This window comes from Paramacrobiotus metropolitanus, unplaced genomic scaffold (assembly GCF_019649055.1).
Source record: "Paramacrobiotus metropolitanus isolate TYO unplaced genomic scaffold, Prichtersi_v1.0 Parri_scaffold0000030, whole genome shotgun sequence".
Classification (NCBI taxonomy): domain Eukaryota; kingdom Metazoa; phylum Tardigrada; class Eutardigrada; order Parachela; family Macrobiotidae; genus Paramacrobiotus; species Paramacrobiotus metropolitanus.
The window spans coordinates 268,182-292,821 of NW_026570250.1; the positions used below are offsets into that span (position 1 = coordinate 268,182).

At 41.2% G+C, this 24,640-nt stretch overlaps 6 protein-coding genes and 2 non-coding genes across 11 annotated transcripts; 5 read left to right on the forward strand and 3 right to left on the reverse strand.

Moving 5' to 3' along the window:
* Window positions 1–47: 47 nt before the first annotated feature.
* LOC129588561 (phenazine biosynthesis-like domain-containing protein) lies at window positions 48–3,479 on the forward strand. The gene is made up of 6 exons (XM_055482844.1): window positions 48–347; window positions 468–567; window positions 837–935; window positions 2,294–2,710; window positions 2,872–2,958; window positions 3,040–3,479. The coding sequence occupies exons 1-6, from the start codon at window positions 243–245 to the stop codon at window positions 3,150–3,152; spliced, it is 921 nt and encodes a 306-aa protein (XP_055338819.1). The 5' UTR covers window positions 48–242; the 3' UTR covers window positions 3,153–3,479.
* Window positions 3,480–4,017: 538 nt separating this feature from the next.
* On the forward strand, window positions 4,018–6,921 carry LOC129588597 (RUN domain-containing protein 3B-like). Of its 2 annotated transcripts, none has more exons than XM_055482903.1 (8): window positions 4,018–4,494; window positions 4,582–4,706; window positions 4,801–4,928; window positions 5,062–5,243; window positions 5,511–5,591; window positions 5,658–5,820; window positions 5,929–6,086; window positions 6,189–6,921. In XM_055482903.1, exons 1-8 carry the CDS (start codon window positions 4,424–4,426, stop codon window positions 6,520–6,522), a joined length of 1,242 nt encoding a protein of 413 aa, XP_055338878.1. In that variant the 5' UTR covers window positions 4,018–4,423; the 3' UTR covers window positions 6,523–6,921. The 2 variants fall into 2 exon arrangements, with proteins under 2 accessions (XP_055338878.1, XP_055338879.1); XM_055482904.1 differs by having other exon boundaries at window positions 6,248–6,417.
* A 204-nt stretch (window positions 6,922–7,125) lies between these two features.
* On the forward strand, window positions 7,126–7,198 carry Trnav-cac (transfer RNA valine (anticodon CAC)). The gene has a single exon. It is a non-coding gene; the product is annotated as a tRNA-Val (tRNA).
* Window positions 7,199–7,374: 176 nt separating this feature from the next.
* Window positions 7,375–10,745, reverse strand: LOC129588549 (WD and tetratricopeptide repeats protein 1-like). Its single transcript, XM_055482826.1, has 6 exons — window positions 10,458–10,745; window positions 9,987–10,373; window positions 9,191–9,586; window positions 8,530–9,020; window positions 8,302–8,464; window positions 7,375–8,176 (listed from the first exon to the last, which is right to left on the reverse strand). Exons 2-6 carry the CDS (start codon window positions 10,328–10,330, stop codon window positions 7,537–7,539), a joined length of 2,034 nt encoding a protein of 677 aa, XP_055338801.1. The 5' UTR covers window positions 10,331–10,373; window positions 10,458–10,745; the 3' UTR covers window positions 7,375–7,536.
* A 233-nt stretch (window positions 10,746–10,978) lies between these two features.
* Trnaa-agc (transfer RNA alanine (anticodon AGC)) lies at window positions 10,979–11,051 on the reverse strand. Its single transcript has one exon. It is a non-coding gene; the product is annotated as a tRNA-Ala (tRNA).
* A 558-nt stretch (window positions 11,052–11,609) lies between these two features.
* LOC129588487 (metal cation symporter ZIP14-like) lies at window positions 11,610–17,962 on the forward strand. Its single transcript, XM_055482697.1, has 11 exons — window positions 11,610–11,925; window positions 12,265–12,560; window positions 12,996–13,313; window positions 14,672–14,786; window positions 14,925–15,113; window positions 15,180–15,521; window positions 15,841–16,010; window positions 16,351–16,750; window positions 16,817–16,969; window positions 17,216–17,403; window positions 17,547–17,962. The coding sequence occupies exons 2-11, from the start codon at window positions 12,288–12,290 to the stop codon at window positions 17,667–17,669; spliced, it is 2,271 nt and encodes a 756-aa protein (XP_055338672.1). The 5' UTR covers window positions 11,610–11,925; window positions 12,265–12,287; the 3' UTR covers window positions 17,670–17,962.
* A 114-nt stretch (window positions 17,963–18,076) lies between these two features.
* Window positions 18,077–19,595, reverse strand: LOC129588489 (heat shock protein 30D-like). Its single transcript, XM_055482701.1, has 4 exons — window positions 19,300–19,595; window positions 18,963–19,146; window positions 18,823–18,878; window positions 18,077–18,515 (listed from the first exon to the last, which is right to left on the reverse strand). The coding sequence occupies exons 1-4, from the start codon at window positions 19,414–19,416 to the stop codon at window positions 18,333–18,335; spliced, it is 540 nt and encodes a 179-aa protein (XP_055338676.1). The 5' UTR covers window positions 19,417–19,595; the 3' UTR covers window positions 18,077–18,332.
* A 477-nt stretch (window positions 19,596–20,072) lies between these two features.
* On the forward strand, window positions 20,073–24,477 carry LOC129588488 (kanadaptin-like). Of its 3 annotated transcripts, none has more exons than XM_055482698.1 (6): window positions 20,073–20,415; window positions 20,504–21,040; window positions 21,381–21,725; window positions 22,987–23,816; window positions 24,060–24,144; window positions 24,226–24,477. In XM_055482698.1, the coding sequence occupies exons 1-6, from the start codon at window positions 20,250–20,252 to the stop codon at window positions 24,273–24,275; spliced, it is 2,013 nt and encodes a 670-aa protein (XP_055338673.1). In that variant the 5' UTR covers window positions 20,073–20,249; the 3' UTR covers window positions 24,276–24,477. The 3 variants fall into 3 exon arrangements, with proteins under 3 accessions (XP_055338673.1, XP_055338674.1, XP_055338675.1); XM_055482699.1 differs by lacking the exon at window positions 20,073–20,415 and having other exon boundaries at window positions 20,647–20,780; window positions 20,908–21,040; XM_055482700.1 differs by lacking the exon at window positions 20,073–20,415 and having other exon boundaries at window positions 20,662–20,794; window positions 20,908–21,040.
* Window positions 24,478–24,640: the final 163 nt, after the last annotated feature.

The window sequence follows — 24,640 nt, forward strand, 5'->3', positions numbered from 1 at the left end:
GTGAGCCTGTGCAGTTCGCTTTAAAACAGTACAAAATACGGTACTTACGTGAGTACGTATGAAAAATCAACAGTCCAACTCTGTGGACCAAGTTGGCAATCGCAGAATCTGATCGCTACCGTATCAATTTTTTCTCCGGTTTTCTCGGCCCGAACTGTGAGAGCAGTTCGTAGTTGAGTCTTTCCGGAATTTGTCGCGCATCACACCTTGCAGGGGCTATTCTGGACACTTTATATTCAGCCATGGCGACACCGGGAACGGAATATCCTTTGCACATCGTGGATGCTTTCACCAAAGTCCCTTTCGAAGGAAACCCGGCGGCTGTATGTCTCCTGCAAAATGATACGGTGAGCAGAAACTGGTGTTGGCACTACACATCTTTCGTTCAGATCTAATATTGGATTGTCATTCGCCTTTTGCACAGACTGTGAAAGTAAACCTCATGAATGCACGAATATGTTCTTTAGGATATAAAGGATGAGACAAAAAGCAAGATTGCTTCTGAAATGAATTTATCCGAAACCGCCTTCGTTTCATGTGCAACCCCAGACACAAATTTTTCTCGAGGTAGGAATGAAATTGCTATCTGTTGCACCACACTATGAGTAACTCATCGAGTGAAACCGCAAATTTTCATTCTAAATCACAATCATTATAATTTTTATGCGTATCGGTTATGAATTAATGATTAGTATGTACGGTGTTGCCGGTAATTATAATTATTATAAGGTATTCGAATAGCTTATTGTATATTTTTAATTGTCACGTCTGATACATATGTGCATGCAGGACAAGTGTGCCCAGCGGAACCTCAAAGGTGGTTATTATTGTTTTAGCTGATAAATTTATTTTACGATGGTTCACGCCAACCGTGGAAGTGGATCTTTGCGGACATGCAACCCTGGCTACTGCATGGGTCATTTTTCACACTACAAGTAAGGCGTAAGCGAACTGCAGCTTACTCTTTTTGATATGAAATTTCTCCGTGTGTTAGTGTGTACAAGTATTCTGGCACTTTAAATCAAATGTACTCATACTTCGTGCATTCAATTGTATCGGTGGGGTTATGTGTTATAGTTGTGGAGAAATCAATCTAGTTTCGGTCAAATTTATCGCATGTGGAAAACTTTTTTTGTGTAACTGAAGTTGTATGTTCACAACTATTTTAACCTTGTAAAACATATTTTTTGTCTGAAGAATACAAGGAAAAAGAGTACTAAAATGCTATCAATCACGGTGCACTCGGGCGGAAGTCCAGATGAAGTGTAGAGAATGGTACCAGTGGCAGTTTACCACCGACAGGTCTGCCTGCCGGCGGGAAAAGCTTTAGATGGGGCTACAAAATGTACCCCATTGTTGTTGTCAATATGAAAAAATTTCTATTTACGCACGCATATTGCTCGCCTTTGAGAGACGCTGTTTGCTTCGTGGTTGGCACCGCGCTGCAGTGCTGTTGATTAAATCGATAAAACAGTTTTCTGCCTCCGATGACGTTGATTCGGGCGATTTCCTGTTGACAGTAATTGGAATGCTTCGTTGGCGAGCGAGGGTGGTTTGTGATGGAAGCCGGCACAGGTTTTTGTACGACTACCTTAGCTTGCACCATTCTATTTCTCAGACGTCTGCGCTGAATTTAACCTTCGGACAACACTTTTAACGAAGACAAAACGCAGTGGTTCCGGTTGAAAGAGCAAAGTGGGAGTGGGAATAATAGTATTCCCTTTGCATGTAAAGTTGAAATTTAGGCTTTCCCGTCGTCGGGATCGGGAAGCTCGACGAGCGTGACTATGAGATAAAGCATGCAAGGTTATGGAGATTCAGATAAACGTAGCAACAAAAGTCCAGATAAAGGTCGCTCGCTTATCGAGTATGTTTGTCGTGATATACAATACTTGTACCTGCTGAACGATAATCGTCGCTATGAGCTGCAAAATGAGTTGTAAAGGAGTCGAAATGAGTTACAAATTGCTTTTTAAGTTCCGAACTTCAGAATGCTTTAGTATATATATTTAATGAAACGTTTTCTAATGCACTTTTCTACTAAGTGCAACAAGATAGCGGATTTCAGCGATAAGAGAGTAGTATTGTTAAAGGCTTTTTCGTTAAAACTGGCTACCGAGCTAGGCGGCGAGTGCTGTGTACTAGTAGTGTTTTACATTTGCATTAATAAAGTGTGGTGATTTTAAGTTTTCGTGATATACCCGGGTAGTGATTTTAGCGGACAAATTATATTTACTGTACTCGTAATATAAAAGCACTGCTACTCCCAGCACGCAGTTAATTTCCTCTTCAGATAATCAGCATCGCGAACTGAAGTTTGAAACACGAAGCGGAACACTTTCTGCAATGCGCAAAGGCGATTCCGTATCATTGGATTTTCCACGCTTCCCTCCACGCCCACTTAATGCGGACGAGCGGAGGCTACTTCAACCTGTCATCGATATCTGCTGTGGCTCGGTGGGAGACGATTCCGTCCTGGAAGTGTCCTTATCACCGGATACTTATAAATTGTTAATTCGCTTGAAAGACGATGTTAATGTTAGCCAGCTAAAAGAATGTATCGTATTTCCCGACCATTTACTGGCTCAGGATACCGGGGGATTGATAAAGGGCGTCATTTTGACATTAAAGGGATCAGCAGAAAATGGGGCTGTGGACCGGGAAGGAACACCTTATGATTTTGTTTCACGTTATTTCGCCCCCTGGCAAGGTGAACCGTTTGAACGACAAAAAGAGTTTTATTCTCGAAAATTATCTATTATGTAATGCTGTGCTCAAGACATTTCTGCTGTTCTATAACAGAATTAATAATTTGATAAACGTACAGAGCATCCTTCGCGATGGTATAATTGCCTTTGTGCCTAATTACAGGTATCGCGGAGGATCCAGTAACAGGGTCATCGCATACTGTATTGGCTCCGTATTGGTCGGAAGTTTTGCATAAGAATATGTTGTATGGTAAGGAAAAGATAGCCCAACCGTCCAGATTAGAAATACATATTTTGCATAATGTTTGTTTTGACCATGCACTCTTTCCAGCACGACAATGCAGTAAACGAGGTGGCGACCTACTCTTGACCCTGCATCCCAACAACCGGATTGAAATTGCCGGACATGCCAGAATTGTGATGAGCGGCAAACTAATGTTATGATTAGCAGGAGATGGTTCGGAATCTAAAGCCGGGAAGGAGTATGATGGGAAACATTAGAAATAGTATTAATCGTAAATTAAATAGGCGATTGAAGTATATCTGTATATCTGTACGAATACAACAGAAGTGTGACCGGTGATACAAGCATACGTCTTCTGTGTGGTATCGTATTCTGATTCACTTGTTTTGAGATGTTGTTCCTTTTTGGTTTGTTTAAAAACGGTACTTTGCGCTTTTGGGAATGGTGCGTTTAACTGTTTGCGTTGTCCCTTTATGTCTTATGACTGGTGAAAAAAGGTGGGAATTGAATGAAACCTCCCCCGTATACTTATGAACTGAATTTCATCACAGTCGCGAAATTATGATTACATATTAATGCAGTACTAACCATAAGTATTTACTAATCACTACTGCATTGTAAGTTTCCTGTTTTCAATCGTTACGAAATTTTTATTCGAAGTGGAAAAGCCCATTTTGAAAATTATGACCCCGATCACGGCAATTTCAGCGTGAACGCCCCAGAATCTAAAATCCGAAAATTAATGCTGATTTTACAGTTAGTAGCTCTCCCCGCTTTAGAAACTAAGAAACCCACCCCGAAATAAAGACCCCACCGAAGGGTCGTTATTGCAGTACTCTCCCTTTGAAAAAAATATTTTTCCCGAAACATAGACCCCAGAAAACTTACGAAAAATACTAACGGTGGGTCACACTGATTGATAAAATACGTTGTACGTACACGTATATGACTACAGTCTACAATTACAAGGAACAGCAGACAGAATGCACAACCGGAAGTGTGATACAATCCAGGGCCATGCCACCTGCTTGAAGTACGGTAGCCTGATTTAGCTCGATACGGTTCAGAACTTCAGATTTGGCTCTATTTGTGCAACGTTGTTGTTTGGTTTTTAAAAACTGCAGGTAATTTATTTTTGGAACATTTTGATTTTTGATTCTATTTTGGTGTGGCACTGTAGTTACAGTGCTGCTTAAAAATAGACACGTCACACGTCGTTATATTTTGGCCGTATGATCGTTATACTTTTGTTGTTACGTTAATTCTCTCCTGTTATGTGCTGTTGTTGACTACTCACTGAAACTTCGAGGCATAGTCACGATAGTGCCTGGCACTGCCTGCTAATGAGATTTGCCAGTTTCAGTTGACTTTAAGCACTGTTGTTTAAGTCAACGGATCTACTAACGATACCTTTACATGGATACTGGAATGATGGAGATTTAGCACATTTTAGAAAGCGGAAGCGTCAAACATGGCCACCAGACGAAATCTTCCCCAGTCCGAATACGCGAAACAGCGCAAAAATCTGCTTCGCGTTTGTGGGTAGGTCTGCTATGCTGCACGAGCGTATTGTGCGATACATCTGGTCGTCTGTTCAACTTTTAAAAACATTTTTTACTCCGTTTTCAGAATGGCTTTGAAAAGTGTAGTGGATAAATACTGTTTCGAAGGTGTGCTTAGCGATGCGGATACGGATGTGCGAAATTTACTGGTTATTCTGGAGAATATCTTAATGCATCGGTGCAAATCTCAAGGTGAAACTTCTGGACGATTTGAATACAGTTCTGTTATTTGAATTTTGAATAATGAGTAATCTAGTTGGACTACAGCTGTGTACGATTGGTATAGGAGTGAAGTGGTTTTCGGAAGAGACCCCTTCATTTTGGCCCTGCGTAGTTGCGTTGTGCTCCAAGATGAAGCGCAGTTGTGTGCCGTGCATTGCCGAAATGGGCAGCAGTTTTTCGGGATTAGCACTGGTAATTCAGCCTTCGTCCATTACACTTTATAATGCTTCCACGATAACGGACCGCTTAGTAAAAAAAGATTTGTCCAATTTTTCGCAACTATTATTATTGTGACACGGTGGATGGAAAACGGATATGTTTTCAGGGGCGTATTTTTCTCCAAATGGCACTGATGGAGCGTCGGCTGTCGGAATATCTCGGTGAAATGGTGGCCTCGGAATCCCGAGATGCCATGCTCCGGACATACGAAGCCGATGCGTTCATGCTGAAGGACGAAGGCGCTGCACTACCGCACATGTGTTTGGGACTGAATGCTATCGACTTCAGGTATTTCTATTTACTTTTATTCTCGTATAATTATGTGCTCCTAATGTCGCAAAAGCATGTTTTGTAAATCAGAGCATGAAGCTCGAGTTCGTTTGCAGTTTTGATTAGGTGAAATTACCCGATTTTGTTAAACAGGATTTAAGATTTAATGCATAAAGTTCCTTGGAACCTATAATTTTAAACTGTTGCTTTCCATACTTTTGCCCGTGAAGGTGTTAGAAAACAGCGCATTTCCCACGTGTGTAAATTGCTTTCTTTTTTGAACAGTTTTTGTCCAAAAGGGGAAGCCCTGACATATCCATATGTGCCATGCATTGATTTTGCACCGTACTTGGATTTTACGCCATGGTAATTCATAGAAAAATCTTTTGTAATTGACGTTGCCGATATTTTGAATGAATCAGTGTCTTGTAGTTCTCAAGCTGTTCTGGATGACGAACATGAACAGGCTGTTTTGAATGGTGAAATCGAAAGAACGGAAATCTGCACCGATCAACAAGGCCCGGCAAATGAGGCCGATTGGAAAACAAAATATCAGAAATTATACCTTAAATTCAAAGATCTCTCCCATCAGAAGGTAACAGGAGCTAATGTTCACAGAGCTAATGTTATTTTCTTGGATAAAATACAATTTCAAGCACTGGCTTGGATATTAAATCCTGACACACTGTTATGTATTCTGCAGAATTATGCCGAAGAAATGCTAAATCTCAAGCAAGAACGCATCGAAAAATTGGAGAGCGAACTAGCGAATTATCGCGTTGATCTGGATACGGAGCGGATATCCCATCAGCGCGATGTCGGCAGCCTCCAGGAAGTAGTCATGGAGTTGCAGACCCAAATGTGAGTGGGAACGTTAAAATAGTCTTTTTCGGATTCTTCTTTGTCTCTGTGTCTTTCCTGTGTAATTGTCTTACGTCGGTCTGTCGTTTCGTCGTGCCATAGTCGATCAGGACGAGAAAGAAGTGTCAGTGATCGACGCCGTTTGGAACTGTATCTCACAGGTCTCTCAACGAGTGGGAAATTCCATGAAGCTATTGCACTGGAAGACATGACGCATCAGCGAAGATTGTCGCTCACCAGCAGCTTTGATAACGGTCGTCATGGGTCGCCTTATGGTAGCCTCTGTGATGGTGTGGACAGCGTCCGAGAAGGAGTGGATGCACTGGAACGGCTTGTCTGTACGCCGTCGCATCCGGGAAAACGCCTCGACCGTGATTCTGACAGCTTGCGACCTCTTTTTGGCTCTTCGTCCGATGTTTCGTTGCTAGATAATTGAGTTGGTCGCACTATATTTTCCAGTATTTTACTTTTTATTGAAATTTTTCGGTGTTTTAAAAGATTCGCCTTTTTGAGTTTTGATTCGGCTTCCGCTTTTAATGTGATCTTGAAATGTTTTGGCTTGCCTGCATGCCAAACAGCTCACACCTTTTTTGTGGCTTTCTGTTTAATAGCTCAACGTGGATACCATCACGTCTTTGCTTTGTTCCACATTTCTTTCTGATCGGTTGATGGCAGATGAACAGAATAATTTTGATAAGCGAATTATACGTTTTTCTGGATCTTGCTCGCGTAACTTTGATTTTTATCCCATCGAGGTAACTGTAATCATTTTAATTTACTTTTATCTGGGTGCTTCTCGGCGTAGTCAAAAGAAAACTGTTTGTATTTGCATGTAAAACAGATTAAACCATAAAATATTATGATAATTACACATGCAGTAATTGTGCGGGTTGCGGCAGTATTTTTCAAACATCAACTCAATCAAATCTTGGACTTCGTATTTCACCACTTCAGCAAATTGAGTGTCCCATGAGTGATAATTGCCCCATAACCCTTGCTCTAATCTTATTCGGATAATTTATCAGTTATGTTATGGGTTGTCATCGTGGTGTAGCGGTTATCACGCCTGTCTCACACACAGGAGGTCCCCGGTTCGATCCCGGGCGATGACATTTTTCTTTTTTTTATTCAAGATCACGACTAATGCATGCGATAATTTCGTTTTCGCTAGATTGCGAGTCTAGGCATATGTTTTTTAAAAGCAGGACGTGTTTTACACTACAACATTGCCGAAAATTGCCACCAGAATTTTATTTGTATATGGCGAAGACAAGCGAACGTTTCAGAGCCATGCCAAAATAGAGCCCTTTAATCACACACATCTTCTACCTTTAATGATCCCCATTTTCCGTATTCACAGCGCGAGCATTCTTCCGGTTATAGCATATACCGGCATTAAAGCCCAAAAATGCCGCAAAAAACGCATTTCACTTCCTGCTGTTCTAATTAACTATTGTTGCACGCAGTCACCCGCATGGACTATTCCAGCATGACCTTCGTTCTGATTCCCGTGAATAAACGGCGACAACAGCATACTCCATGGGTCGGCATTCATCCTGCGCTGATTCGCATTCGTAGCCCTATTTACATCTTCAACCTGCATCCCAACAAAATTCGGTTCCTCGACTGCGATGTTATGATCCGTCCGCTCGCTGTGCCTGGAATGTTCGTCGTCCACGGCTAAGGAGCTCCATAATCGGATTTCGCTGTCAATGCCGCTGGTGGCAATTAAACTGGCAAAAGGGTGAGGCTGCAGGCAATTGACAATATTCGTATCACCCTTGAGAATTTTCAACAAATTTGTTGAATCACGATCCCATATGTAGAAAGACCCATCGTCGGAACCGGCCATAATAAACTGGGAGCTCTGGCCAAGAAAATTAGCTTCCTTAATGTCCGTTGTCGTATTACAATGGCCCACAAAACGCCTTTCATAATCCACAGCCGCAGTTCTCCATGCGGTTTCCTGTTTACCCAGTCCTGCAGAGTTTTTACCACCCGCTTTTGTAGTCCCGTTTTTATGTGGAGTATTCACAGCCGCAGCAATATCACGTTCAAGATTAACAAAAGATTCTGTTGTCAGAAGGTTCCTAAACAACATAAAACAATCAACGGACTGATAAAGGCTTTTGCAAAACTGACCCATATCCAGTTTAAAAACCCGAAACTCCGCGGAAAACAGAATAGAAAAATATTCCTGATCTGTGTAAAATACCTCTCATCGCTTGCATGCTGCATTCGAAAAAATTCCAACCATTTCTGCGCCTCTTTAGAGCGTCCAATACCGTGCAAGCTATTTATCAACCGGAAAACCGCCTTATCATTTTTCGGATCCAGTAAAAACGCCTTGTAAGAATCCAAAAGTGCTTGATAACAATCTGTAAAAAGGGTATAAAAGTTTTCGTATTACGATACACAAAAAACCATTTCAAAGTTAAAGTACCTCCGTCCCATTTCCGCTTTAATAAAGCTACCGCGCGATTGGCGTACAGCACACTGGACGTCGCGCAATACTGCAGTGCTCGATGATACGTTTCCACGGCATGGTTGTAATCCTTCCGATGATAACAATCATTTGCTTCGTTCTTCAGCCGTTCCGCAACAGCATTCATTGTCGTCACATTCCGTCTAGATACTTCCGGTAAGGTATCCGTACTGAAGACTTTGGCGACTTTATCATGAGAGTTCAGGTTAAACAGATAAATCTGTTCACCACCAATGTTGGACAAAATGTCTTGACCATTGGCACTAAATCGCACATCCGTTATAGCAAAACTGCGCCACTGCGTTTTCAGACGTGCCTGCCGATCAGGCAAATGGCCTGGAGTGAAATAACGCACACAGCCTGGCGGGAGCACGCGATGGCTGTCATCGTACGGCTGATTCATTAACCACGAGTGGCGGCGGGGATATTCTTCTTGTATCATGGGATACCTGGAAAGTGCATCAACAATCAGAAATCGTTAAAAAAATTTTATTTCTATCTCTAAAAGTTAGCTTAACCGTGCAATTCGTAAAAGGAACCGTCAAACATGGAAGGAACGTAATTTTTCGCCTTTAAAATGGTTCGGAAAATACCGCAAACAGTGTAACTTAGCAAATACTTTATGGACTGTAGCGTCAGCATTCGTCGATCATAAACTCTCGTATAACAATCCGTAGCCCCAACAGCCAAATATTCCATACGCACAGGATTACTGGCAATGCTCTTGATTTCCGGTGCCTGTGTGTAGGCATTGAGATTAATCAGAACATCACGGCATGAATGCTGATCACAGCGTCGCGGCTCGCGCAGATCATACTGCAGAACCAGACCATCCTCCCCCGCACTCCAGAATACCGAAGGACTGTCCAGCGATGTAGCCAACCTCTTGACCCGACTGACATGGCAAGAAAACACATGCAGGACTTCTTCAAAGTTCATGTCGTGCACACGGACAGTCATATCCGCAGCACATGAGAGAACCATTCTGTCCGATCCATCCGGAAGAAATTTCACCCTGCAAATGATAAGCAGCAGGAATGTCAGAGCCACCTATAAGGCTATAACGATAATTTTGCGCTGCAGAAATTGTCAAACAAAAATACAGAGTAGTCAGTAGCGTTTTAACCCGTAACAGTCAATTTTAATTACTGTACAGTACTTACAGTACATATGATGCGTCGTTGTGTAATTAAAGAAATGTGCTGAACAATTTACAGTACAGCCGCCATCATTCATGCTCCTAGTCAGTGGTGCTTAAATTTAGCCTTAAAATAACCTCAACGTTTTAAACTGTTATCATACGCATACCCAGAACAATTTACAGTACAATTAATATTAGAGTCGCCATCATTCATGCCCGTAGTCAGTAGTGCTTAAAATAACATCAGCGCTCTAAACTGTTATCACTCGCATACCCAAAAATATTCCCCAGATGCCCACTGTTGATAACATGCGCGGACCGTCTGGGGTGAGGTAGAAACGGTTTCCATATGCGAATTTTACAGTCATCGCTGCCGCTGGCCAGCAGGCTGCCGTCCTGACTCCATTCGAGACAGTTAACGCAACCTTCGTGTCCTCGCAGCTCGCCCGAGAGTCCCAGTCGTGCAACCAAATCATCCGTGAACTGTTGACGAATTCGCACTTGTTCATGGCTTAATAAGCCCAGCTGTCGTTCGAAAGAAACAGCAACACTGTTTCGAATCCCGAAGGGTCCATAGGGACTTCGGTGCTGTGACCAGATATCATGTGGGAAATCCATTATTGTGCAGGAGACTAGTATAGTTTTTCTATGGCTTCAAAGTCTAGAGAGATATGTCGATAGGTAGGTCTATAGACGATCTGTTCAGATACATCATGAGGAGGTACATCAGTGATCAAAAACTCACTCATAATCAGCTGTCTGCAATGCGTCGTGATTACTGTATCTGAAACGTCAAGCTTTCGCAAGGAACCAAAACCATACCGAAAAAGGAACAATTCAGTCTTTAAACAACTACAAAATCCACAGGAAGTAGAAAACCGAGGCTCTTAGGACTGGGAAGACTCATCCATAATCGCTAAAACTCATCCATAATCGTTTTTGTAAATCAAAAATGAAAAATCTCTAATATTATTAAAAATAAACATCACTATTTTGCTACAGCAGTTGCTTTAACAGCTGTTTACCCTCGGACTTAAAACACCTGTGACGTAAGTCACGGTATTAGTGCTACCACAGGCGTACTGTATATAGTATAAACTATAAAATCTGTACATACTACATACATAGTACATACATCCTATGCAAATTGTTGCTATAACTGTTTTAAATTGTTAATCTTCACGCTTCACGCGCAGTAAATTTGTTACTCCATTCCAAAATAATTTTATGTATGCTATGCAGTCTTGTTTCCAAAAAAGCAAAAAGTGGAGATGCGGGGTATCGATCCCCGTACCTCTCGCATGCTAAGCGAGCGCTCTACCATTTGAGCTACATCCCCAGTGTTAAATTATTTACAGAAATTAAGCGAGGAGCTTGCGGTTAAAGAAAGAAAAATGATTTCCCGAAAACTGTTACCAATTTAATTTTCCTTCAAAATCTTATTGCTACTAACGTAGTATTAATAAAATATCAGAATTTATGGCTGGTGGAAGCTGTAATGGGATCACCTCATCACCCTTAGCTGCACTCTAAATACTTCCACTAGACCACTACATGTGTGCTTCGTAATTTATTGTGCAATGAGTGCAACAGTCCATCGGTCAGCATAGTAGGCACTACAGACTGTAGACATACCGCTCCACAGTTTTGCAATTTATCCTACTCGAGTAGGATTCCGTATTTTCTTGAAATCCTTGATCTATGACGCTAAACATTGTTTGCGTAGCTGATGTTAATGTCATCTCATACTGCGTACAGTGCAGTGAGCGAATCGTAAACTTAAAGCTAATCCGGACAGTCGTGCGGTGACAACACTACAGAGAAATATTTCGTGCGATTTTTTGGATTGGAGAGCAGTACACATGGTGTGCGCCATGACTGTCCAGTTAGTTTTCGTGAGCACAGTTGCATACTTTTACGCACAATTTAGCAGATGCAAACATCCATGCACTCCAACCGTCAGATTCAAACTATCATCGTGACAAATTGTGTATTTGCAGTGATTCGGCAGTGCCCATAGGCGGCGTTCGTTCGGATTTCCGCACAACAAAACTTGTTCCTATTAATGCCGGTTATCCATGAGCAACAAGTGTTGTGATCTGCTAATACCATGTTGCCGAAACTCTTCGCATTAAGTTTTATGCCCGCTTGAGCAATATTTTTTATTTCCGTGTGATGTTTTATAATCATCTGTCTTGCGGAATTCTAACCAAGTAAGCCGAATAAATTAAAAAAATACACGTATTTACGAAGCGATTCAGAAATCTGGATGCACGTTGTAATATCTGTATTTGTTATGGTGAATTTAACGGTAACACATACATTTTTATGTCAACACTCAGACTTTAAGTTATTTAGTTACACTGACTAACGAAAATGGTGTTCTTGTCATTAGAATTTGAATATTTCGATTTACAGCAGTTCTTGTACTCGTAGTGCGATTGTACATGTCGTGCGACCTGTAAGCAACCGTTTACTGTACATATTACTGGGAGATTTTTTTATTTCAGTTTATTATGGTCGTGTACATGAATATTGTGCATTTTTTTCAGATTTTGGGTTATTTCCGATCAATATGGGCAAATCTCACTGCGGCCACGACGCCTGTACAATTCGAATAACAAGTATCGCTGTAATTGGTATCTGTTGCTGTTGTGCGCAGTTATGGAGCTCCGTAAATTCCCTTGCAACAGAAAACGATATTTACGACGATGTGGCGAGATCTTTTGACGGCCAGCTAATACGTGTGACACCCGATTTCCAAAATGTAATCGACAGAGTTTTCGAGAGGCTACATTATAGCAGAAACACGAGCGACCGTGACCACCGAGGATGTAACACTTCTCAAGTATGCAGTGTTGCTACAACCTATTACAACAATTTTTCAGTCACTTTAAAAGTGCATAAGCTTGCTTTGTATGAGCTAAGGACAATTTTTGGCGTATAAGCACAATTCGTATTAAATTTTCTGTACAAATGTTTTTAACTTTGATGAGAAGATACTGTACAGTATACTCGTACTGTAGCGTAGTGTGTGACACTGTGAGTGGTAAATAATTAAATAATTATAGTAGACGAACAGTCAACTGACTTTTGTATGTAGTTATTTTCTAGATTGTAATTTTATGTTTAAAGTTAACAATAAAACTTAATAATGCGATTAAATAAAAATAACTAAGTCAATCGGCTCAGTTTAGACATAAACCTTACTCCATAATTATTTATAACCATCACTGTATAAATAACCTGAACCAATATTATTATAAAATATATGTTCATTTAGTGTCTCAAAGCTGATGATGTATTTCGGTACGTTGGATACCTGCCTGGAACGGAAGTGTTAACGCCAAAGACATTTCTGACTGTGTCTCTTCCTGTCATTGTTTACACGCTGGACATTCGGTTATTTTGCGATCGCAACATCAGTGCTTCCCTCCCGTGCAGTTCCTTTAACCAAACCACTGTCAAAGATAGAATGGACTGTTGGATCAGCATGCTGTTGAAAAACAGCACAAGTCTTGCGGAGTCAGAGCTCAACAGGATGTTTTCGAAATTGTCGGAAATTTACAATGCTTCAGCAAATTACAACCGGTCAAACGGGGTGAGTGACGTTTGTGTATTTAATGCACTGAAATTGAAATCACTATTTTTTATGCTATTGTTTGTGAAAGCTATTTCGCGGTGTGCCCTGCCCATTGGCGTATTAATCTCGATCGTTTTTGCAGAACATTTTACATACGTATGAACAGATAGCACAGTATGGCAGAGTATTTGAAAGTATCGGTTCGCATCGGTTAGCATCCGAAAAATAATGATTTCTGCCATAACAAAACTGTAAACGAAAGCAATCTTTCTGCTGGCTATTAATTCGTGTCAAAACGCATATTAATGCAGAAGCGACTATTAATAATTAATCTGCAAAATTGCGCAATATTTTGAGTTGGCCAGAAAATTGTAGGAATTATACTTTGCACAGTGCTAGCTTGCAGCACACATACAGTACGTAGATATGTGCCGTATAAATGTACGAGTATATATACTGTAAGAATTGTGGGTGAATCTGTGCATCAGCAATGACACGATTACGTTCAGTGTTTAATGAGCTTTTTCTGCCAAGCCATTTTTAATTGTCAGGATAATATTATCTTTTTTGTGCGCGCGGAAATTCCATATAAAAAAGCGCAGTTTGTGACCTACCTAACTGTAACACTAAACATAAAAAAAAGCGGCCTAACAACGGAGAACAGTATACTGAGTATGTTTACAAGTTTTTGCAGCGTTTAGTTTTTTAATTTAATTTCAAACTAAGTTAGACGCCACAATATTGCTATCGAGACTCTGTCTTTCTTACAGCTGTACATTGACTTGTTATTATATAGACTATATTATTTTACACCTCACCATCAGATCGAGTAATACTCGTCACACCCGTTCGGCATACCCGGAAATCTGTCTATATAGTTGCTGTATCAGCTCCACGTGGCTAAAAATAAATGTTTGATAATGTGGCCGGTGGCTGTTTTCATTTTTTTAAATCTTAAGTGTTTCGGAGAGACTGGCAACTTGGAACGCATGGAACTACGAATGTGTCACGTGCCGCATTATAACAGTGAACCAGCATCAGATCTAGCGAGAAAAATTTTTAAAAAATAACGTATTCCAACAATAAATTGTGTACTCAGGATTTTATCACCATGGACAATCTATTTAGGTATAAAATATTATTAGCACTCGTACGATCCAAACATTTACAAACTGAAGGCATAGCAAAAATTACGTTTGCATGCTGATACTCGTAATTATTACTATTGTCCGCTTTCTTCCGGTCCGGTAGCCTTTACCGGTGGACGAGGGTCACGTGTTGCGGTTTTTTACCTTTTAGCTGCATGCATGCTCATTTTCAAAATCATATTAATTATTATAACTCTAAGAAGTTAACCTGATTATACTCGTATTTAGGTTATACACGTACCCTCTATGTTCAGAAACGATCTTCGAATCCGCAATGGCAGAGGGCTCACGAAAGACAAAGTTCCTCTTTTCTCGGCTGTTTTACTCAGCCGATTATTTCATGGTACGTGAGTTTTTTATATCGTATGTGCAGCATTGCACTATGCTCATCGATCTACTGCAATACTGCAGAAATACATATATTTTACGGCTAGAAATTTTGATATCACGGATCGTGTCTAAGTGTCTTTCTTATTGTTAGGTGCACCGATAATTCCACAAGAAGATGCAACAAATGCTTCCGGCATTAGTTCTCAAGAAGGGGTCACGGTATATTCCGTGGAGGTTGGACGAACTGCAACAACGGGAATTCTAGAGGTGGATGCAGATCCCGAAGCATTCGTACAGTCGATATTCGACCTTGATTCCGGCAGCCGGCTGTCTGTAGAAAGTTGGTTTCACTTTGAGCTGCAACAGATATGTTCAATAAACTAAATTTGTATCTATGCTTGTTTAGAATTAACGGATATCATGCAGCACCTGAAAATTGGAAATCTTACAAAGTGGAAGCTGAAGCATACCAACCAAAACGTTAACCGCGATGCTGATGAAAGCAAAAATATGGAAAAACGCTCCAAGCGGCAAAGTGGCGTTTCAGCTCAAAAATCTGTCAATGGATCTTGTTGGGCGCTGGATGAGTTACTGGACATTTTTGAAATTACACAACCGGCTCTTTCAAGGTCCGAATTTCTACGTCTTTGCCCGGCTCTTGTACAGCAGACATATTCCGGAGTGTGCGAGCGATCATCGGATTCACCTCCTGTGGAAAAACCAGTTTCAGGGATAACGGATGCAGAAAGTACTGTACATGATCAACTTATAATTGCACAGTAGTTTTGTTGTGAATCAATAAGGTCTGTGTGTATATATTACATATAATCTTTGAGATGGTTTATTAGACGTTATACCTCTCAAAAATGTGCACATGACCCAGAAACTTTTAGTAGTTCGTAGCGTTTTGCCTGCGGAAGAAATGCAAAATACAGGGTTTTAAAATTAACTAGAAGAAGAGCGTGCGATCTCCTTGTCGTTTTCTATAGGCCGGCTATTTGCTCAAACAAACTTATGGTACATTTTTGCTTATTGATTTTAATGGGCTTTGATTAATTTACTTGCAGAGTATGGGTATGGAACCGCTTCGGTCGTGATCATCAGTCTGCTCTCCGTTTTGGGAATAATTTTTGTGCCATTGTTAAGAAGGAAGGTTTACTATTATGCTCTGCAAGGATTCATCGCTCTGGGAGTGGGCACTTTATGTGGAGATGCGTTGCTGCACTTATTGCCAGAGGTAAACTGTAGTCCCCTTAAGCTTCCTAAACATTTCCTAAATATGGTATGCATTATCTTCTTAAGATTCTGTACCACATTTCACACTGGTTAGTGACATTGCATTGTCATACTGGTTGGTGTTGCTGATCTATACAGTTTGTTGGTGTACAGACTGACTTGTGACTGTTGTATGGTCATTGGCAACAAGTATATTAATTTTGTAAAGAAAATTGTTAATAGACAGAATGTAGCGATTAAATTAATTTAATCGCTACATCCGCATAATATTATGCGGATGAAGTTTTGTAATGACGGCCGATTCCTGCGTGCATATGTATTCGTATCATTCTGATTTGCAGGCTCTGCACATCCACGAGGAGCATCAGTCCTCCTCCGATTCCGCCAAACCCGATCTCGATATTCCCGACAACAACTTGACAATATGGAGAGGTGTTGCTTGTCTTGGAGCAATCTACGTATTCTTCCTCTGGGAAGTTTCGTTGCACTATTTCATTAGCCACAGGAAACGTCATAAAAAGTCCGATGCGAAAGGTCAAACAGTGGATGATGATGAACACACGCACGCACACCATGATCACTCGCATGTGCCCGACCCGTCCACGTTTGCCAAGGCCAGGAATCAGTCAAACGGAACGTCTGTGGCCCAAATGGAGCTGAAGCCCTCAAAACTCTCTAACGGCGAGCTAAAAACTGCGGAACACCAACACGTGCATGCCGATGACCAGGAGAAATTTTTGGGTATTCCAACCTTTTCGGTGTCCGTAATGGTCAGTGCGACCACAGAAAATGTGTTGTACGTTTTAGGAATTGCTCCATTGGCATGGATGATTTTACTGGGAGATTCCATTCATAATTTTGGTGATGGCCTTACAATTGCTGCCGCATTTTCCGTGGATGTCCGGTCAGGCATTTCTACTTCTATTGCTATTTTTTGCCATGAGATTCCTCATGAGCTAGGTACATAATACAAACTGGTAACGCTTTCACATGCTTGTTTTTTAGTTTTGGTGGTGATTTTACAGGAGATTAGGTTAAACCTGTCGATATCTGTTTAATTACGTAAATTGTATTTACAATTGATGATGATTAATGGTAATTAAGTTACTTTTCGACATTCGGTTTTTACTTTCGTTCGGAATATTGGGATTCCCATTTCCCGTGTTGTTTTTTGTTACCCTCTAAACCGGTCTAATGTTTCTATAGGTGATTTTGCAATTTTGCTCAATACCGGAATGCCATTTAAACGGGCGTTGATACTGAACTTCATTTCGGCCTTGACTTGTTTAATTGGCTTTTATATCGGAATTCCAATTGCATCATACGATTCCGCCAGACAATGGATTTTCACAATTGCTGCCGGCATGTTCCTATACGTCGCATTAGCCGATATGGTACGAGTCGAACAAAGTTTATGAATTTAAATATTACTTCTACAAATATACGGATAATAGCGATAGTCTGTTTGCATTGTGATGTCGACGTAAAATTTAATGACAACAGAGTTTAATCTGCTCTGACGGTATTTGTATTATAGCTTCCGGAGCTCAAGCATGGAGCTAGTAATATCCTGATGCTGGTAATGCAGAACCTTGGATTAATTGTTGGCGTGGGAATTATGATACTTATGGCCTTATACGAAGAAGCCATACAAATATGATAATAACTGGATTGAACTTTGAGTGGCCTTTTCTGTCTTCAAAGCGCAGTTGTTTGAAGGTGTATAGCTTGATTATCAGCTTACAATTGTTAGACGCATCAAGCTGCCTACCAGATTATATGCGCAATTAAGCGCACCATGCAGTAGAGTCAGTACGTACTTGTTGCCGGACGTTTATGGGAGTAAGTAGGCTGGGAAAACAAAGTTTATGTTATGTATGTAACTGATTTTATTTTTCGGTAATTTTGATCTGAAGTCAGTCCGCGAAACCAGATTACAAATAAATTAAATCACGTAGCCTTTCATTACACTTCCGAGAGAAACTGATTTGGAAGTTTTAGTGTGACTGTATAATATAACTTGTAAAGCATTACATAGCTTCATGGTTACATCAATCAACGATGACGACAATCTTGACAAAATTTTAATTCGCATATCTTCATACATGTGCAGACGAATTAAATGTGAGAAAACCGGTTGGGAACGAACACCACCATTATCGAACTTCCACAAGGACAAAATTAACTAAAAAAACAGTGCGAAAGAGCGAGATGCTAATTAATGCGCGCATTAATTGTGATCATAAACAGGGAAATGTAAGACAGGATAGGATTCCAAGTTCAGTGACAACAGCCTCAGCTGGCTACCGCGTAAGGAACTCGATCACTTGCGGGTCTCATGGGTGATAGGGATCTCATGATGCTGGTTCTGCTGAATGGCCGGTGGATTGAAGGGTGCCTCGATGGTCAGCACACCATTCGGGGTCAAACGAGATTTCATCTGCTCGAACTGCATACCCTGGGGAATCTGCACCATACGGCGGAACTCGCGAATGGCATGATGATCCTGCAAACAGAAAATCATTTGGATGATATTAGTGAACGTATTTCAATACGCTAAAAAATAATACTGTACGACAGGAGTGCGGAACAAATTTTGTAAAGAAATCCACTCTCTGCATTAACTACGTAAATAATAATTCAGTCACTGCCGCACCAATAATATACAAACAATACATACTATACTAATAACAACCATGACATGACTAGGAAATGTTATTAAGTGAAACCAAACTCATCCGGTTACGTATAGAAAATCTAGAATTACTTACTTAATGCGCTACGTTTTCAAGACTTCTAGTTTCTAAACCTACCTCGCCCTTATCCTCATGCTTGGCAGTGATGATGACCTTGTTGTCGGCAGTTTTAACTAGAAAAGCAAACCCCCATGAAAACACATTATACAGAATACAATCACAAAAACGGTAACACTGTCTGTGTGTAGAGTTATTACTTGAAACATCCTCCGGCTTGAAGCCACCAACATCGAAGTGGAAGCGAGCCAACTTGCGACCATTCTCCTCGACAAAATGTGGCATAACCGGATAGGAGCGGTCAACAAGAGACCCAAGATTTGTGCCAGATCCGCGAGACAGTTGACGCTCCAATCGGTTGAAATCACGGTTCATGTGGCGGAACTACATAATAGAGTTTTTGTAACGCTAGGAAGTATGGGTTTGCATAGACTGCCCAACTACTCGTAGGAGTTTGCTAATCTTATCGTCAGATGAATGCCACCATGGACTACTCGAGTACGCTTCCCGCTTACAATGACAGTTTCGGTCACTTACCTGGCGATCGAAATCCTGCATGTCGCCAGTAAAGCCAAAAGGGTCGAAAATGTCCATTTCTCGGCCACGTCCGCGTGCGTAGTCGCGGTCATAATCTCCATAATGTGGTCGCATCATTTTTGCGGCTGTTGATAGGCGATATTACCAGAAAAAAATGTCAAAAATCCTGCTCAAAACCTTTTCCAAGTCGCTTGTAAAGCAGTGTAGGAAGAACACACTAAAAACCCCAAAAGCTCCGATCGATGCTGCTTTATATACCGAACCGAACCACGGGCAATTCGTTCGCCAAGATACAGGGATTTCCAGAAGTCTCTAGATCAAGTTGTCGTGCAAAAGCGTGCAATGCAAACCGAGGTGGGCTGTACTTGTTCCCAGTGGAATTTCCCGTGCGCGCAATATCTCCCAAACCGCTGCCCAGGAGGTTGCACCGCCCGGTCGGCGGAAGTGAGTAGAAGGAGAGCATAGTAATACTATGCTCTCGTAGAAGTGTAAATAGCATTAACTAGCGTTAATGCTATTTTAAATGAACGAAATATTACGATAAAGAATTAGATGATTAATTCCTTTAAAAGTTATTAACATCAATTCTTTTTATTTTCATAACTTAAAAATGCTTAATTTTTCTAACAATCAGACTCCGCTTAGTCAGTCATTACGTAGTGGATGCGCCGGATGGCGAAAGCTGTCATCCGGCTTCCCACCCTGGGCATCCGCCGCTATAGTATGTTGAAACATGCAGATGGCGCCCAGAGGCGGTAGACAAATGCAACTTGTCCTCACAGACTTCATTCGCTTCATCTCCACCGCGACAACGAAAGAGAATACTCTGGATTCTGGAAGTGAATTTTTAAAATCAAATTCTTTTATCCTTATCCACTGGATAACTACAGTTTTTAATTTGGAAACTTTTACCTTTTTGGTGGTGTTCACTGTTCACACGATTTATCGGAATGGCTTCTGAGAGTGCGTCGGAAGACATTGATCTGAAGGTTCCTTCTCAAAACGTAGCTAGTCATAGAAACGATGGGGCTGATTTCAACGATTCAGATCAAGATGCCTTTAAAATTCCCTTTGAAAATTCCAGAGTGTCAGAAGGTAAAGTGGAAGCTTTGACAGGTAAGAGATTGCTATAACTTGGGAGTAGCTCAGTAGCATAAATTTACAAAGATTTTCTCATCGCAAATGTGTGGTTGTTGAATGCCAGATGAGCGCGACAGATCCGAGAAAACTGCTGTCGTAACATGTCCCTATGATCCGCCATTATGGGCCACGATTCCTGATCCAGGATATTCGTTGGAAGTTGTGCGAAATGGAACGATTGTCAATCGGGTCGATCTCTCATCAAGCGGTAAAAGTTATTTCATTATTGGACGCTTGCCCGATCACTGTGATATCAGTACGGAGAATCCCAGCTGCTCGCGATTCCACGCCATTCTTCAGTTTGGACAGAAAGATCCCGACGATAAAAAGGGATTTTACCTGTACGATTTGACCAGTACGCACGGAACTTTTCTTAATAAAATCAGACTCCCAGCCGCGACGTATCAGCGGCTGCAGAACGGTTTCGTCATGAAATTCGGACAGAGCACGCGCTTGTACGTTATGCAGGGGCCGGGTGATGGCGAAGAAGAGGAACAGGACCAAGTTACAATGGCAGACATGCGAGTTGCGAAAGCCGCAGCGCTTGAAAAGAAGTCGGATGATACTGCGAAAGAAGTTCCTAAGGAAACCGAAGATTCGGGTATGTTATATTTTCATTTCAGAAAAAGGAAATCAGATATACAGGAATTCATCAGCCCATCATTTTGAACCTTTTTCGCCGTTAAATAAATTGAATAACAAATACAGCAACTTTCAAAGCGAAAATAGCGAAGAAATTTACAAACCTAAATCTAATTTTTGGAATATCACTAAATTCTTTATTCTACCGTAGACTGCTAAAAAACCGCACAGAATCTATTCTTATTGAAAACAGTGGATTTTAATTCGCTCGTCTTGATTTTAACTTTTTTTGCGATCTTTGTTTTGTTTCTGGTTGTTGCTTCGTAACGTCGCTTTCACAGTCGTTGTTCTTTTCCTAGGTATCGACTGGGGCTTCGGAACAGATGCATCGGATGAAGTGGAGGAAAAAGAGGTCGGTTTTCTGGAAGCAGCTGTGTCCGGTGACGACGCATACTTCAGAGATGATCCGAAGAAAGCTTTAAATGCCTTTTTTGTGCGGGAAGGCATGGATATGGAGTATGATGTGGAAGAAATCGGTCAGGGCTATAAAAAGCAGTTCCTCTGTCGAATTCCTTTGCCGGTGGAGACAACTAACGGTAGACAGCTCGTTGCGGAAGCCACTGTACATGGGAAAAAGAAGGAAGCATTAGCCGCTGCCATCCTGGAAGCTTGTCGCATTCTTCATGCCAAAGGTGTATTGAAAGGTAATACTCGGGCGCAGTGTTCTTTTTTCTAAGTGAAACGCACATTGAAATGTATAGTTTTTTCCGGGATTTCCTAGTTTTTGGGGAATTTCTTCCTCGGACAGGAGTACTGTGCTTGTACGTATATGATTGTACGAGTAGTTAACCCTGATGAAACGACACATCCAATAGAACGCTTTTTAACGTTTGGAAAGTTTTGACACTGGAGCTTGTGTGCATTTTGTGTTTGTGTGCATTTTGAAACACCGTGGATTCTTAAACACCAGGCATACTTAAGTATGGTTTCTCTCACAGCATTATTGTTGCATTAAGGAGATTTAGTGCGTCTCATAAGGAAAGACATTTAACGCACTGCAAGATACGGGCGAGTATTTTTTCTGCATGCCCCTTGTTAAGATCTAAACTAACATTAAATTAATGTACTGTAGACTGTAGTGGTATGTATTTGCTTGCAAAACTCCGCTTGCTTGCTTGCTTTGCTGGCGTCTTTTAGGTATTGTCTAATGCCGTCAAAAATTTTTCGTATGTTTTTATTTGTTAAAGCTTGGTTCATTCAGTTATTGCCAAGCGGTGCTTGCTTGTTATTTTACCAAACTGGCTCTTGCAGTAAATCTTACTTCGTATATAATAATATGTAATGCGTAATGAACATTGGAGTTATAGATGCAACAATCGTACTTAATAGCGTTCTCTGCGCAGTATTATTGAAGCGCTTGTAGCAGAACAGAATAACCACATTTCAGTAAACTGCTTCACTTATTTTTGCCCAGAAAGTGGTTTGTTAGGTGATGCACAGTATTCGTACAAAGTAGAATGTGATTCCGTCAGCTTCACATGCACTCCTAGATTAGTTCAGCATCTTTGGTGCAGAGGCGGAAGCCGTGAATTGTAGGACCGCTTATTACAGCGTCGTGCAATCCACACCCCTTGAATTGGAAAGATGCAGTAGTGTCTTCCTTTTGCTTATTGTGACATGTCATCAACTTTTTTTCTCTATATCGTGATCGTAACTGCTTTTGTCAGTTGCTGTCTTTGGTTTGTCACTTAAGATGATTTATGAGAAAAATCGATTAGGAAGTCGTTTATGTGGTTATTCATCAAGTTTTTTTGTACTGTCGTGATGGCATATGCTGGGCTTTTTTTGTTCAATAATGTCTGGATATGAAGTTTGCAACAAATCACATAATTGGGACAGATTCATAGGAGAGCAGGCTTTGAATCCTGCATGACTGATGACTGTAATTGTGTATTTTTTCTTCAGGCACAACTAGTGTGGGACGTCAGCGAAAGGCCCGGAATTGGGCAGATGAAGATTATTACGATTCAGATGAAGATGCGTACCTCGATCGAACCGGAACTGTCGAACGGAAGCGCCAACAACGGATGCAGCGGGCAAAAACCGCCAAGCAAGAAACCGAAACGTTTGACAGCTTGTCGCAGCGCTTGGAGGATGTGAAGAAAGAAATGCTCGATGTAACAGAGAAATTACAAATGGCCGACAAGAATAAGGCAGCATCGATGGGAGACGGGGGTGTGGATGCGCTGGATAGTTTCATGGAGGCCATCAAGTCCGGTCTGATAATGGACCCAAAGACCAAAATCAAGCTAAGACAGAGATTGAGTGAACTGAAACTGGAAGAGGCGCGACTGATCCGGCTGATCAATATTGTCAAACCCTTAGATTTACCAGCTATTTTACCGAGTTTTTCCAGTAAGCCACTGAAGCCGGAACCGGAACCCAATGCGGAAGGCTTTTCTTACGGCCGATTAAAAGCCGCTCCACTGCCGCCCCGGTCGGCGCCGGTTTATGACCATGGAAATGTGGAAGAGTTCAAGGCCGAAGAGGATGACGAAGACGGTGGTAGAGGCGATGCTGGTGACCAAAACAAAGATGTGCAAAGCAGCACTGCTTTTCAGGATCCCGTTAGTCAGGTGATCTTCGACTGTGCGCCTACCAAAACTGCGAATGAGCAGCAAAACGAGGCGGTAAATTCTGAGATTAAGAGGAAGACTTCCATGAGCACAAGTCCCGAAGAAGAAAGGATTATATCTAGCGGTAGCGCGGCTGACGTGAGACCATATCTTCCCCAGGTATATTTTTTGACGGATCAATAGAAACGTTTATACACGCAACAATCCTTATGTAAACTCGATGTCATAATATTATTATAGTATTTGGTAATGCGGTAGATACGTATTAGCGTATTTCTAGTGGTAAGTGTTGCGATTAATCTGATTCATGTTGAGGTCTTAATATGGTGAAGTAATTACTGTGCTTATTCTGGTAGGGTATCGTTATTATTTCGTATATGTTGAGAAACTTGTTGGTTATAGAGCAAGAAGAAGAAAATTGATCGGAAAGGAAATTATGAATATGATGCCTCGGATCCGGATTATGCAATGTGGGTGCCACCTGAAGGTAGGTAATGATAGGATATAAGTGTTACGCTTTTCTTGTGGCTTTTTTATTAGCGGATAAACGTTAGCATGGCTTTTTCAGATCAAGCCGGAGATGGGAAGACCAATCTCAATGCTCGCTTGGGATATTAGTCTTTGTTCGTGTTTTTTGTTATACAGTAGGGTGCAACTGCTCGGCATACATGGTTATAAATCACAGTTTTTGTACCTTTATCTGATCTGTATCAGACGCTCGTTTTCGAAGCATTTGTAAACTAATGTTTTCAAAATTTGTTGCAACTACTAACTGGGAAAATATTTATATGCTCGTAGTGGACATTAAACAGAACGCTGAGCTGTAGGTTCGTTAAGCTGACAAGTAGTGGTTTCCTAAATTAGTCTCGTTTATTGTGCTGGAATAGTAAAACGATACGGAAATCATGTGCCTAAAATCAGGAAACCTTAATATTAAGGCACACAACTGACAGGGTAGCTGTGCAGGAAATGGTGTCAGATTA